General features: G+C 39.7%; 1 protein-coding gene across 1 annotated transcript; it reads right to left on the bottom strand.

The window, feature by feature from the left end:
* Positions 1 to 504: 504 nt before the first annotated feature.
* Positions 505 to 12237, bottom strand: fxn (frataxin). The gene is made up of 6 exons (XM_074637539.1): positions 12024 to 12237; positions 11809 to 11871; positions 10639 to 10730; positions 10427 to 10547; positions 3817 to 3914; positions 505 to 785 (listed from the first exon to the last, which is right to left on the bottom strand). The coding sequence occupies exons 1-6, from the start codon at positions 12129 to 12131 to the stop codon at positions 647 to 649; spliced, it is 621 nt and encodes a 206-aa protein (XP_074493640.1). The 5' UTR covers positions 12132 to 12237; the 3' UTR covers positions 505 to 646.
* Between the last annotated feature and the right edge of the window lie 4300 nt (positions 12238 to 16537).

Genomic DNA, 16537 nt, shown 5'->3' on the forward strand with positions numbered 1-16537 from the left:
AGACAAATCAGAAACTGTCTTATTACATGTTGTGGGCAGGCTGGAGAAATTATTATCATTAGAGTACAAGAGTCCTTGTACAAATATAACTTCAAACTTGAAACATCATCTTCTGGGCTTTGAGAATGTTAGATTGTATTGAAATGTGACTTGTGTATAAATTATTTAATGTCCCTCCTCCATAACTTTGATTAATTTTGTTCTGAGAACTCTATTAAATCCTCCAGAGATCCTCCAGAGATTGTACCTCACCAGTGAGCTTTCTCTGTGAAAGCCACAACTCACTAAAACCAGACAACATGCAGTTTTAGTTCTGGGAGAGTTCACAGAGGAGTTTATATGGAGACTGAATTACCACTAGTTCTACATCTGTGGGTTGTTTCAAATTTTTAATGAAATAAACATGAAATACAAATGTGCAATTCAATATTATAGAACATAGATATAACAGCAGAACAGCTCACACATATAGATCTCTCATTATATACAACTGATCTCCTAAGGGCTAACACTTATAAATTATTGTGACGTTGTGTATGTATGTATGTATACATACTCTGTGTCTTTGGCTCCGATAAGATCTAACAGTTGTTTCATGAGTCACAGTATTTCTACTGTAGGCGGGTCATTAGCAGGTGTGGTGACCTCAGGCATAGGGCAGGTCATTTAGGTCGATGTTTTTATTGAAGACGATGGAAAACTCTTGAGAAAGCAGCTGGTGGAGGCTCAAACCATCATGAGCGTACACCCAGCGTGCACCTGTCCAGTCGTAGCGCTTTGGCCCACTGCAAAAAAAAAAGAAGCAAGAAAATTAGCTGAGATGTCAGTTCAGATTTCTCGGTGAGAAAAATAACTTTTTTTTTTTTACAGTGCCAAGAAAAAGAAAGTGAAACCTGGAATTACCTACATTTATGCATAATTCCTCCATAAAATGCAGTGTGATCTTCATCAAAGTCACTATTATAGACAAGCAGCTCGCAGCTAAAGGTGCTAACAGCGCTAATTACAGCGAAAGTGCTGACAGAGATAACAGATAGTGTTTACCTGTGGGGGGAAGCGGAGGGTGGGTGCTACGCTTCCACGATGATGCCGTTGGTCGGGACGGCGTTATCAGCTGTAACCACCGTATGAGAGCAAAGCGGAGTAGCGTCCGTGAGCTAGCCAGTGGAGCACTCTCACATGCACTGAAAGCATGCTCTGGTAGGACATTACTCTACTATAACTTTACATAGCTAATAGCGGTTTGCTGCTATTAATCATCACCTCATAATTTTATTCTATTAGACATTTGTGTGAAATTGTCATAATTAGCATATGAATTCTTGAATTATGGCCCAAAAACATGTGTTGTGAGGTCACAGTGATCTTGAACTTTGACCACCGAAATCGAATAAGTCTATCCTTGAGTCAAATTGGACGTTTGTGCCAAACGTGAAGGCATTTCTTCCAGGCGTTCCTGAGATATCGCGTTCACGTACAAAACCAAACCCAAAAACCATAACGCCTCCGGCCACGGCTGTCACTGGCATAAAAATCCAAATAGGAAATAGTATGTGAACACCTTCACAGATGACCTCTAAAAAAGGTGGAAGAGAATCCTTACAGGGTTACAGTTCCTGTCTCAAAGATTTATGTCTCAGTAATAACAAACATATGGTGCTCATGGACGGAACCATGGAGGAAAACACTGTTCTCTCTAAAAAATATATTGATGATATTGTACATCTCAAACCTCAAATGTTCTATTATGTTACTGGGACAATGTTCTGTGAAAACCTGAAACAAACACTTGTTTGGAGTACTAACGCAAAACCAACTAATAGCTCACCATAACATCATCCTTAAGGTGAAGCATGGAGTAAGGATCACCATGACGCCCCCGGGCAGGAAAACTATTAAGTTTGAGTTTAGCTGTCGGTCACTTGACGCTTAATAGAAGTTGGAAAATGTAACACAAAAATGCCCCTAAACACAGTGAAAAATGGCTTTTGACATAAATGCATGCAGGAACATTCGGTTGAAGTTACTGCTGTAAAATAAGGTTGAACTAGATAATAAAACCAAGGTTTCACTTTCCTTTTCCAACCTCACATTGAATGTTCATGCAAATAATTCAATTAAATACACCAAAACATGCAATTCAGATAACGGCAGAGAATTTGGTTGCTTAAAAGATAAAATAATCCTCTTAGTGTAGCAGTACTTTGGGTTCAGGCTAAGCCAGATTCTCTGTATAGGCAGGATGTGTTCAATGTACAAGAGAGATTTACATTTTGTGAGGCCTGTATTTTATTGTAGTCTATGAGGACTGACTATATGAGGTCTGATCACACTGATAAAGACACTGAGCCATTTATTTATTCATTTATCTTTGTGGTTTTTGTGTAATACTTTTTTTTGTACACTTGGTGGCAGTCACCTATAATGGGACTGCATTTATACAGGAAGGGTAATGAAGCCAGCCGTGTTGCATGCCTCGAGGCATACAGTTTTTGACCGTGGTCAAGGCGTGTGCCGGTAGCATAGCAGAGACTTAACTTGTTTTAAGCCCCCTAACTGCCTATGATTGTGTTACCTGAATACAAGAGGCTTTGTAAGCAATAAATGAACCAGCTAACAGCAAAAGGTAAATGTCTGGACATCGTTGGTTTGTGCGTTACCCGGGCGATGCCTATATGGCGCGCGTCAGCTAAAAGTTTGCCGACATAGCAGCACCGTAGTGACTGACTGGAAGCCACAACAGACACAGATCATTTCACTCATGCAAAAATAGAAAAAAAGCTTGGTGATGGCGTGACACCTTGCAGGGCTAGCTACTACTGTCGCTGGCATGTAGCACGCTAGCACTATCCTGCCAAATTAGCCAACCAAGCTAGATGGCTTGTAAAATGCCAGTTAGTCAACTAGCTAGCTCAATTTTGTCTGTTCGCTCGTGTAAAGGTCATCACTGCCGAGACAATTTGCAATTGGTAAACTGTGCAAATTCATAAGCCAAATTAGAAATGTATACTAAAGCTCAGTATGGATTTACACTGCCTCTCCCATCAATCAACGAATAGTGTTCATTTCATTGAAATGAATTGATCACTGTTATTAATGCTGGCGTGACGGCCTTTAGACGGATGGACGTTTTTCACCTTTTCCGTCCAAGAACGTCACAACATCCGGTTGAATGGTCAGCCACAGACAAAGTGAGCAGTAAGGCTACTGTGAGGGATTTACAGTGCTGGAAATCCATTCATCTTTGTTTTGACTTTGAATAGTTTAGTCAGCGAGTCTTACTGCTAAATTACAGCAACTTCATCGCAGAGGTTTTGGTAATGTAACGGCGGGCGCGATGGGAACGCAACCTCCCATGCACCTCGGGTAAAAGGGTGAAAGCGGCACGGCTGCATACGTTTTGAGCATGTTTTTTTTAGACACAACATGTGAACAGGAACTTACTCCTCTTATCATTCACTGACAACCGTAAGTTTAAAATGTCCACCTGTATTGGACACTAGAGAAGAAGTGTCTCTGTGTGTGCAGCTATCTGCAGCAGTCTGAGCAGCTCTGTGTAACGTCAGCAGAGCAGAGCAGAGCAGCTGCAGTGCAGAGGAGAAAAGAAGACAGACAGCTGCAGACAGATGTTGGTGTTGTAGAGGCATTTTCTCCTACAAGGGGCACTGAGGCAGGTTTCTGAGAACCCCTCTGTGGATGGTGTGATGGGTGTGTCACACTCAGCAATAGAATAAAACATTTGGTTCATGCGTTCCATTTCCTCAACACCATCAGGGCGTGTGTGGAGTCAGGTGTAGTGCGACTCTCCGGTCTTACGTGGTGGGAGAAGAAAGCCAGATCTGTCGGTTTGGTGTCTGCTTGTTGATGACGTAGGTGCCACGGCCCATGCCCAGCGCCACTGTCAACACCCCACTCTGTACATGAACCGAAGACAGAACAGAAACACAATCAACACATTTCTTGTGACAAATTAAATTAAATAAACCATTTCAACCACAAAGCTAAATGGTTACGACATTATGCAAATCGACGTGTTTCCATAATCTATGACGATGTCGATGAGTCGCCTCTGCCCTACGCAATTCATTAAGTACATTCTATATATTGCCCATCCCTAGTGTCTATTTTATATATATATATATTTCAGAGAGTGTCTGTGTGTTCAGTACAGAGCTGGAGACAGGACATGGTTAGCCTAGCTTAGCATAAAGGCTGGAAACAGGGGGGGAAACGGCTAGCCTGGCTCTGTCCACAGTTCAATAATACACAGAGCAGCAGCAGCACCTCAAAAGCTCACTGATGAACATGATGTATCTCGTTTGTTTAATCTGGACACAAACAGAAATCTAACAATGATTTGTGATTTTCCGAGGAGGAGGAGGAGGAGGAGGAGGAGGAGGAGGAGGAGGAGGACCATGTCACTGACGTCTGTAAATGGGATGATAACTCGTGAAGATGGAGGATTGCACTTAGAGAAACAAAAAAGCACAAAAAAAGTGAAGAGTTGACTGCTTCTTCTATATTACTCCATAAAGATTTCCCTCCAGCACCTCTCGAAAGACCCTCTGCAGTGTGCAGTACTGCTTCTAGCTCTGATTTAGCCAGCCAAGTTACAGCTCACTTGATTCTGCTCTGTGTGTGTGTGTGTGTGTGTGTGTGTGTGCGTGTGTGTGTGTGTGTGTGTGTGTGTGTGTGTGTGTGTGTGTGTGTGTGTGTGTGCGTGTGTGTGTGCGTGCGTTGTTTATGGCCCCATATGTCACTGCAGCCAGTTGAAAAGGGGGGGTCAGCTGCCAAGATGTGAACACTGGCCAATCAGTCAGAGCCAGCAGAGACAGCCGCTGTCCAACCAAAACGATTACACACACACACACACACTTTATTAATCACCCTCTCCACTGACAGGGTGGAAGAAGATGTTACAGGAGAGAAGTGTGAGAGAGGGATGAAAAAATAAAGAGAGACACAGAACGGTGACAGACACATGGCTCTGTGGAGCGGACGTCCCAGAGCAAATGCCGGAGGACAGACGCACTACAGACAGACAGGACAGTGAGATGATAACAGTGGCAAACAGGAAACAACATGAAGCTTTTACCACCAAACATACATACACTCTACGTGTGCCTAAATACATATTTCATGCTAATGTGTGTTGCGCGATCTTTTCCCTGATAATATTTATCTGTCAGCGAGACACAGCTTCCACATCAACAGCAGCTGTTATGAAGCCTGGGTGTGACCGCGCAGAGCATCAATAAAGGCAGGCTGACACACATGGAGCCCATCACAGTTCACCCCCTGGTCATATGTCAATCTGAACAGGAGATGACACACTCTGAAATAGCATCAGGCTTGTAGGAACACGTCATAATACCGATCTGTCCATTTTGTGGGAACGTCTGAAGGATTAAGGATTCATTTCCAGTAAAGAGGTTAATGAATGGAGATAGTGAAGTCTAGAGTCAGGCCAGCAGCACCGTGAGGCTGTACTCAGACACAATGGTGCTTTGAGCTAAATGCTAACAGGCTGATGTTTAGCAGGTATAATGTTTGCCGAGTTCATCATGTTAGTTTAGCATGTGCGAACATTTGTTAATTAGCACTTAACACAACGTATATCTGTACAAAATTTCATGGCAATCCATCCAATAGTTGTTGAAATATTTCATTAAAAAAGCCCAAAATATGGACCTCGAGGTGGCATTAGGGGACGAGTCAAAGGATTACCAAAGTCAGTGAGGAAGACCAGAACAGGACTCCTGCAGAGCAACACTTCTTTATGGAAAGGTCATGAGTTGGCAGCAAGGTAGAGTTCAGCGAGGACACCAGGGGTCTCATTTATAAAACAGTGCGTAGGATCCATACTAAAAATGTACGTGCGCACAAAAGCCGAAAATGGCGTACGCCAAAAAAAAATCAGATTTATAAACCGTGCGTACGCACACATGCACGCAATGGTCCCTTTATAAATCACACTCCACCTGGAAATGTGCGCACGTGGATCCGCCTCATATTCCGCCCTCTACACGCCCACATTCAACCATAAATGGTCCATGCAAAACACCTAATTAATGTTTCTGCATGTGAATGAGCCCGTTTGATCTTTACGGTAAATCACGGCAACTACCGAGAGGAAGACCGAGAAAAGGAGTTTTTCTGACACAGAGATCAAGGTGCTTGTAGTTGAGGAGGTCTCTGAACACTCGTTCCCTCTTAATTCTGTTGTACACGTCATTTAGTCCTCAGTGCCGGTATATCCACCAGCACCATGCAGCATGCTACCAGTGTCACTGCAGTGTTTATATCTTTACAGCAATCGATTTCATCGATTCACAACTTGCCAAAATGATCAAGACAATCAGTAAAATCCAATCTAATAAAACATAAATAAATTAATAAGTCACGTCATCACTGCAGCGATTTTACACAACAACTTTATGAAAACGAATATGGTACTTGGTGATATCTGCACACTATTAGAAGATATTATTAAAACTACTGGCGCTCTGCTCTGCCATTCTTTAATGCTATTTGATATAATCTTGGATTTCTACAACCGATGATGAGGATTTCAACAGCTGCTCCACAGCTGACTGCGAGTGTCGGTAGTCCGACCCTCTCCTCTGAGCTCTGGAGGTGGAGGGACAGTGATGGTGAGACAGCGCTGATGAGATATTGAGCAGAATTTGATTTGAGTTGGCTGATATATTTTACATTTGTAAGGTGCTTGTAGAATAGTTATGGCTCAATAGCACAAATAACACTGCTTTTAAATGTTTATGATAAAGTGGATATAAGTATGAAGAGAAGTTAAATGTGTGAGAGGCATCATTATACGTATAATGACATTTAATGTCTACAGTCTGGCTTCAATTCACCACCTCACCATCTGCGTCTCCAGTTTCCCCTGCCTCGGTGCCTCCATAATGTGCGTACGCGCGGGTCAAAGTTTCCGTACCGGTGCGCACATTCTCCCGTCAAGTTTGTTTTTATAGATCACAACTATTGCGTGGGAAGTGGCGTACGCACATTTCAGGCCCCGTTTTGTGCGTACGCAACGGTTATAAATGAGACCCCTGGTCTCCTGAGACACTGCTGTCCATCTGTCACCGCTGGTTTCGGTTGAGTAGGGTGCAAGGCTAATCTCAGTAAAGCTCCATCGTGTTACATGTGCAATAAACTGTATGAAACTGAAGTTGAAGCTGAAGAATTTCACTAATATTATGCATTAAACATAAATTATTATTGTGATGTCAAAGCTCAGGTTGAACTTACACTCCTGGGTTTTGTTATCAATAAGGTGAGTATATTCAGCATGCTGCTCTGCCTGATGGACTCTCATTTACCACACACTGTTTGGTTAACAACTTAAATGTTAGATTCATTTCTTTTCCAATGTATTTGTTTAGATCTTATGCTTTAACTGTCTGACTGCTTGTGTAGAGTTCACTCTGTCGTATATCTGTGTCTGACAGAGGCACCACCTTAATTCCGAGCAATGAAGTCGGTGAGTAGGATGTTATCATAACTCATAAAAAGAACAACTACAAAATGAATTCCCATACAGAAAGACAAGTGAAGCTGCTCTGATTTCTCAGTGGCCTCCTGCTGTCCTCTCTACCTGTCCCCTCTGTATCCTCCTCTCTGATAGGTCAGCGTAGTTCTCTCACTGTTTCTGTGTAACTCCAGGATTTACAGTATTTTTAAGCTTCATCCTGCCAGATAACTTCAAGCTGTCTGCCAACAAGAACAACAGGCTCTCAGCGTGTCCATTCTACTGGGCAAGAAATCAATAAGGCAACAGAGCCCAGCAGCCAAACAACAGGCCACGTCTGAAACAGCTTTATGGAGCACAGGAGGGGTAACGGGCCGTGCACAGCCCCCCACACCTACAGTCTCTGCTGTAGTCTCTCAACGAAACATTCCTACATCACACTTTCCTCTGGCTTTTGAAAGTTTAGACCATCATTTTAACTGTTATGCTCTGTGACAGCGGTCTGTGGGTTGATTTGCTAGTCCCAAACAGGGTAAAAAAAAAGCTATCGTTTAGCTGCCTAGAGCACAATCACTACTGTACCTCTTTTGTACAAATTCTGCATCTCTGTATTCTTTACTGTGTTTGTCGTAAAGTGCGTTGTGCCGGAAGACAAATGAACAAAGTGAATCAGCTTATCAGATGCCATTTTGGATGATAACATTTGCCTTTACGGTGGCTCTGAATGGTCAACTCTGACGGATGCGGAAAAAAAACGCAGAAAATCTAACCTGTTCTGAAATAATGACGGACGAAAGTTTCGGAGTCGCTGTGTAAACATGATTGATACAATGTGAGGTCATATTTATTTTCAAACGTGCGACAATTTCAGACAAAAAAATACAGACTTGGTGTGCAAAGGCCTTTCCTGTATAGGCTACTTGTTGCATTGCTCCTTGGGAGTTCTTTGCTCTGTTGATTGAACGGACTGAGTAAAAGCAGGTTGTTGACGGAATAAGAAACCAGACAGATTTACTTTTCTTTTCTTAATACTGCACAGTCACAGAGTATTTATAGCCTAGGTTACGCTGCCAACTGCTGGAGAGCCCAATACACTACAAAGCAGTCAAACGGACCTATAATACCGTTATACCAGCTGCTATAACAAAACAAAAAAACAATCGGTATTGGCCGATCAGCAATCGGTATCGGCGGCAAAAGAAATATAATCCGGGCATCATATCATCAATGTATACGTGCTGTTTGTGTGACGGGAGGAGGACCTATAAAGGGTTGATGAGGATCTATAAAGACAGCACGACTGAAAGAGGAATGAGATGTTTATATAAGGGAAACATGCAGCTGTCAGAAGTAATGTACAGCGTAGCGTAGAGGCTCGTTACAGACCAAAGAGGAAGAGGTTTGTTTCCCCAAAGTGCATCATTTTTTCATAACGGCACAGATTAGAGTAGATTATCTCACTTGAGACTATGTTAAAGCGTCTTTGAGATTACTAAAAAGCGCTATATAAATCTAATATATTATTATTATTATTATTATTATTACTTGTACCCCGTCAACTTTGTGTTTGGTTAGGATCCATCTGGGAATAAATGTGAATTACTCAAACAGTAGGAGAAGCCATAACCTACGAAACAGCTGAAACCTTCCAACTCTGAAGCTTCATTTAGACCCCTGGTGAGCACACCATGCCAGAGGTGCGAGGTTACCTGAAAATAATGCACACCCTCCAGCCAAACACAATGCAATACGCGGTGGTGTTTATACATCTCGTGTCTCACTAAACTGCACATTCAATGAACGTCTTATTAAAAGAAGAGTGCAGTTTATTGATTCTCAAGTTTAGTGAACACAGACCACAACACCTCATCCCCTCTTTGTTTAGGGTTACGTAACAATCTAATATGTTCAGTAATAATTAATGCTCTATTTTTTCTTTCTTCCAGTTACAGGGCTGTATTTGTATAAGTTCATTAGATAACTGCTTCCAGTAGAGTTTCAGAGCCTTAAGGGGGGCAATAATGCAACACTGAAGCACTGTATTTAGCCATATTTTGTTAAACTGACTGTTTTGGAACACACTGAGTAAATGGATGAAGAGCAAAGAAGTGGAGTTGTGGCACCTTTTTGGGATGTCAAACTTGCACTCAAGTCACCAGGTTACAGTCGGCTTTCTGCATAATCTGATTTCTTAAACTCTGCCTGTATACATGATGCAGGTAACCGGGTTTCTAATTGGATTTTTTACGTGTGAGCATGTGCAGGACAAAGACAGACGGAGAAAGTGTCGCTGTGAAAGCTGAGCAGGAGGATGAGATCATAACACGTAGTGATGAGTCCCCATATCTCGAATAATTCCATCAGACTACAACTGAAACTAACTCAAAGAGGCCTTTGTAAAGACTAAATAAGTCAGTTTCTACTGTACGTTTGACCATTTGTAAAATTCAGACACATTCCCACTGTAAGAAAAATGTGTGCTCTGTTTCATCTATCTTCTATCATATAGGACACCAAGCTTGGGAGAAGTCTGGAAACTGACGTGCTGCATGTAACCAGGTTACTACAGGTCACGTTCTCGGATTACTTGCGTAACCTAGTTTCTCTGGTTTTTCCAGGTGTTGGGGAGTACTACTGCACATGTGAAAATGTTGTAAAGCCTTTAGTTGCTCCAAAGAGAGCTGTGTGAGGTCTGGTAAACTGCCTCAAGTGATGTCACACCCACTGTTCTTTTTTTTACAGTTCTTAATACTCATCTTCCCCATTAACAAGGTGTAAAAAATAAGAACGACTATAATAAGCCAGTTGCCGTGGTCTCAGGTGAGTGGTCAGCTGATGCCCATCAACCTATTATTAGTGTGTAAAAATATCTTCCACTGCACTCAGATGTTCCCAAAGTGACCAAAGTGAACAGGAAATAGAGTGACTTACAGCGAAGACAACATCGAAGTCTTCTCCAGTGAACGCTTGATCGCCTATGTCTTCGAAATAATCAGTCAGACCATCCAACGTCTCCTCTGCCAGCTTCTCATACGTTGCTTCCGACATCTCACTTGTAGAGACAGTGATGCAAATTTACATATTAGTTTAACCATTCAATGCTGGACTAGTGATGCTTAGAAAAGAAGTTAACTGTGGGTTACCTTAAGGGCTCAGGTGTGGGGTTCTCCAGCCTTGGTGGTGTCAGATGGATGTTTTTCCTCCACCTATCACCACACACCCTGCTCTCAAACCACTGACAGAGAAAAACTGAGGTCAGACACTAAATAACAAGGACGCATCAATTATCTAAATCCACTTTGGATTCCTTTAATCTCACATTTCCTCTGCAATGCATTTATCTTGCAGGATGTTCAACTTTGATATAACTTCATCATTTATTTCCATGGCATTTCTTAGCTCCCTTCACTTAAAAATAGATGACACACTTACAGGAATTGGTATGTGACGGTTCAATTTGACCTTAACAGTTTTGTTGTAAACTTGTGAGTTATTTCATTTATAGAAATCCTTAAAGGTCCCATATTATAAAAAAAGTGAGATTTTCATGTTTGTTTTTTTTTATTATAAAAGCAGGCTTAAGTCCTATATAAATGCTGTGAAAGTATCGAAACACTCAATCCACAGGGAAATACACACAGCCCGTATTCAGAAACTCTGCGTTTGAAACAAGTTGTCAGGATTTCTGTCCATTTGTGATGTCACAAATATACAATATTTAGACCCTTGACAAAATTTTAAACGTAAACGTTCTAAATGTGTCCCAGTTTATTCCAAGCCCCCAGGAAGAGCACCGGTTGACGAACCGGACTTTCGTAGTGGCCATACGGCGTTACTGCAACTTCCGTGTCTATCACGTGATGCCATTGGGCCCAAAAAGACTTTTCCCCATAGACTTACATTGGGAAAGAGACATCTGTAACTCAGCGGATAATTTTTTTTGAGGTGAATCAACTGCCCAGTACGAACACTCTAATAGCCCTTATTTAAAAAATTTAGTTTTTTAAGTTGTAAAATGCACTAAAAGCTGATTCCAGAGTTATTTCCCTTCCTCCGTTCATGTGAGTGACCCCCAGACCGAGGCTGCCTAGCAACGCAATCCTGTTGCAATTCCTTCAAAATGCGCTAAAACGGAGCGTTTCAGACAGAGGGTAAATACAGGCATATTCAAGCTGACAGTATGAGGAAAATAAAGTTTTTTTTTAACATTACAGCATGTAAACATGTTCTAGTAGAAACACAAAACACAAGTATGAACCTGAAAATGAGCATAATATGGGACCTTTAAACTGTGAAAGTGACGCAGCTCTTACCTTGTGAGGCTGACAGACGGGATGCAGCGTGTGAGTCGTTAACGGACGAGACGAGCTCCTGAGCTGGAAGATTACATATCGTTAATATGAGAGTAGACTTAGTGCGTTATGATACATGATGCAACAACTGGCTGACCAGCGGTAAGAGCCACTGTTAGCTAACGTTATCTACACAACATCATTCAGCAGCGTGTCGCGTATTAACGTGAACTAACCTGGTTAAACAGGCTCCTGCTGCTCCGCGCTGTCACCATGCTGAGCTGTGAGTTCACACGGTGACATATCTGAGGATAAATACAGGTCGTTCTAGGGAAGAGCAGCATCACGGTAGTCTCTACTAGTTCACCGCTGCTCCGTCCTGGTCCTCTGGTCCTCCTGTGAGCTGTACACTAACATTCAATGTCCACACCGCCGCCTGCTGGATGGGAGTGTGTCCGTTAATGAACCGGAAGCAGCAGCAGCAGCAGCTTCTAAACTTCTCTCCAAAGGACTATACTGTTTATGGTCTTTATCTTGTCATGGACAATAACAAGGATGACTTTCTGGTGAATAACATTCTCATTATTTGAAAATTGTATTTGCACAAATCCAAGCATATGAAAGTGAAACCTGGGTTTAATGTGTTTCATTCGCCCTTAAAGTCATGAAAAACAAAAATGCATTGAAACTTCTTAGTATAATAAAAGAATATGAATTACAGGTACAGCCCTAGCCCTTAATTTAATTTATTATTATTTTCATGTATAATTTTACATATTTTATTTGTTCTTGTTCTGTATGCACCTTGTCCTTTTACTCTAATGCAATGATCTATGAGCCATGTTGTTTGTAAATCTGAATTTGTTCAATAAAATAATAATAATAATAATAATTCTTCTTCTTCTTCACCTAATAGTATTTTTTTAATACTTTATTTCAAAAGTTCAATACAATATATTTGCATGTTCAGATTTTTTATTACAATTCTGCAAAAAAATATTTTACAGTATAAAAATAATATAAAAAATAAATTATTAATTATACAACAAATAAAAATGTAAGGAAAGGAAAAGATTAATAAAAACAAAATAAAATACAAACAAACAAAAAACATTTGGGGTCTGTTAAACAATTGGAATAAATTTAAAATTTCTAAACAATTTAATAGTTTTAGTCAATTTAGAATTTTTGAGTTTTAAGTTATCAATCATGATCAAATAATTATGTTTTAAAATCAGTATCTTTAAAAATGAAAAAGGAGGGTATTCATTTAAGCCATATCATTTTATGTATATGATAGGATAATAATCAGATTATATATGTAAATCTCATCTGCCGAAAAACAGGCATTGTTAAAAGTGAGTAATATCTCAGTCTTTGTTAGTATATCTTTTTTCTAAATATTTTGAGAAGTTCTTCTGTAAAATAAACCAAAAAGAAGTAGTAGTGAAAACAATCTTATTCAATCTCTTCTGCTTCTTCTTCTTCTTCTTCAGTTTAGTTGTTGCATTGCTGCCTCCCACTGGTGCAGAGACGTCATTGCTACTTTTGCCCTCTGAGACCTTTAACTGTACTTTGCGATATAGATCTGTGCTCTTGAGGAAGTGTATGTTACTAACTTACTTCCCTAGCTCTCTTGCTAACTCTCTAGATTTTTTTAATTCCCAGTTTGCCTAATACCATGAATAAAATCCTCCTTTCCCGAGCTAAAGCTCTCTTTCTCAAAAGGCAAATTGTTTCTCTTTTTTTTCATTCATTCAAGCGTCTCAGACCAGCAAGAAAACTCGCTCATTACATTTTAAAATATCAGTTCTTGTCAGATGTCAGAATTGGTTTTGTTTCACCTGATTACATGGGGCCGAAATGGGTTAATTAATTTAATAGTAAATTCTGTCATTGAAAAAATATAGCCCTTACAGTCCCTTACCAAAAATAAGTTTATTCAATACAAGTGTGCTATTAGTATACTTCTTTTAAACTTAAAATAAGAGAGTATGATTTCAGTTTACTTTGTATGTACTTGTCAGAGATATACTTAACAAAATTACACTTAAGTATACTTGGCTTCTACTGACAAGTATATAGAAAAGTCTAAGTATATTTGGCTTATGTTTACTTTTTGATAGAGTACCCTATTAGAGGGTTCTGAGAGTTTGTAAACATGTTTTGATATTAATTTACTTTAAATCTTCAAGAATTTTTTGCATTCTCCGTTCACCGTGGAGGCATTCAAGAAAAACTTTTTTTATTTTTTTATCTCATCACAAAAAAAGTCAAATAGCAAAAGTCTCTCTATGTAATGCATAAATCATAGTACTATAAGTTAAAGAAAACTTACAAGTATACTTGTAGTAAAAACTAATAAAATAGTAGTTCACTGAGAGTATACTTTCATAAACTAAAAAGTGGGCTACAAGTATATAACTAGTAAACTAACAGCATACCTACAAGTTCACTTGTGGTATAGTTCACTTCATAATATAGTTGCAGTACAAAAATTACGTGTTAGATGTAAACTAGTACTGTGTACTCAAAATGTACTATTCTTACACTTAAAGTACACTTAAAAGTATACTTTTATAAACTAAAAAGTGGGCCAAGAAGTATTGAAGTGGTGCACTTAAAAGTATACTACTAGTACACTGATATTACATAAAGTATACTTGGAAAATATAGTTGAACTTTACTTAATTTTACTTCATAAAATAAACTTGAAGTATACTACTTTTTTTGTAAGGGGTATAATCCACTAATATTTCATATTGAATCAAATTATACTTTAATGGTGAATCCATCATGCTAGTGGATAGTAAGTACAATCTACGGTAACTTTCAGATCAGCCCTGTCTGATATATTTGAAAAAGATCATTCTGAGTGACGCAGTAGAAAAAAACCCAGACAGAGTGGGAGGGGGCAAACAAACAAGCTGTACAATGTGAGGCTCTGAGGCTGAAGCTGCTGAAGTTCGTAGAAATCTTGATATGAATTAACCTCTTAAATCGATCAGGCATCAACATTTTTGTTCATAGTAACCAAATCTATCAGAGCCAGAACAAGATGATACACAATACAGTATACACAATACTGTCAGACAGAGTGGAATAAGATTATTTTAACAGTCTTAGAGCTACTTAAAATAAAGGGCTGGATGTTTTATTCAATGATATGCAAGGATGCATTAAAGTCTACCACAGAGTACAACATGATCAGGTGTGGACACTGTTTTTGGCAGTGAAGGACACTCCTAGATACTGTTCATTTAGCCCCAGACAGAAGCAGACTGATGAAGACGGGGGCATCTAAACAGCCACAAACATGATGAAGTCATGTTGTTGGAAAGCATGTGCTCTACTCTTGTACATTCCCTACATCCATTTTACAGTAACTCATAAAGTACTACATACATGTATTCATTATATTACAAGTGCAAATTCATGTACCTAATGTGTTAAAGAGGAGAATAGACATGTGTCTGTTAACCCCTGCCTGCACTTGTATCTAAACTGCAGATCAGCTCACATCCAACATTATTCATGACTGTGCAGCCGTCCTACCAGGGCTCAGCCAATCAGTCCACTCACAGCTGGTGAGATGTGTCGGGCCCTCGTCTGATTGGCTGGCAGCTTCTCTGGTGAGGGCTGAGCGCTGAGAGATCAGTGGAGGATTTCTGACTGAGGCCTCTGCTGAGGAGATCCATTGGAGTGATGGGGAGAAAAGGGGAGTGAGAAGTTCAAGCCATGTTATCTCATTAGAAGTGAAACTTTCACTAACCTACAACTGTCATTCGTGGTTTCATCTGCTAAAGCAGTGATCCTGGGTTCAATAGGATTGACACTGGAGATCTCACAGCAGAGCACCTGCAGGATTCAAATGCTCACATTTAGAATACCGTATTCCTTTTACTGCTAAGAGTCATGTTACGTTATGTTTGAAAAACTGAGTTGCATTTCCACACAACCACACAATGATAAATTAAGTCTGACAAATGCACATGTAAATAATATGTAATTTGTGGTAAATTAGTTAAAACACTGAAGGAAAAGTTAAATTGAACATAACTAATAGAAGTTGTTCAACTATGAATAGGAACAACAAGAAGCACCAGAGTTAACTGTTGAGCAGGGCCAGATTAACCCCAACAGACAGGGGCCAAAATTAGGAATACATTCACTTTTTTTTATTTATGAGAATAAATTTGACTATTCAAATTACAAATTGCAATTTTGTAATATTCATTGCAAACTGAAATAATAAACAATTCATGTTTTACTGATGCACATGGATTTAAAAAAATATTTATTTATTATTTCAGTTTATAATGAACATGGTGCATTACTGATTATTTTTTGCCTAATGAAATTTATTCCCAAATAACTATCCCTAAATAAAAAAAATATTTTTTTATTCATTTTTTATTATTATGCATCAATAATAAAAAATGATAAATTCATAGATTTTAATCCCTTTACAAGACAGGGCATCCGGATTATTAAATAATACAAAAATCACCTTATTATTTCACTTTATATGGCCACACAGTGAACCTGTTAGATCAGGGCCGTTGCTTGCTTCTCCCACTGGAAAAGTGTCCTCCAATGTTTCCCTTTAATAATGCAGTCAGTGGTAATCAATAATCTGTGAACAGTGGAACCATGCTACATGAAGCTTCTGCCTGTAGTTTTCACGTTACAGGCAACACGAGGAAGCTTCACAGATTAGATACAAACACTGAGTTGAGAGATGGATCAG

This window comes from Sebastes fasciatus, chromosome 6 (assembly GCF_043250625.1).
Source record: "Sebastes fasciatus isolate fSebFas1 chromosome 6, fSebFas1.pri, whole genome shotgun sequence".
In the NCBI taxonomy this organism is placed as follows: domain Eukaryota; kingdom Metazoa; phylum Chordata; class Actinopteri; order Perciformes; family Sebastidae; genus Sebastes; species Sebastes fasciatus.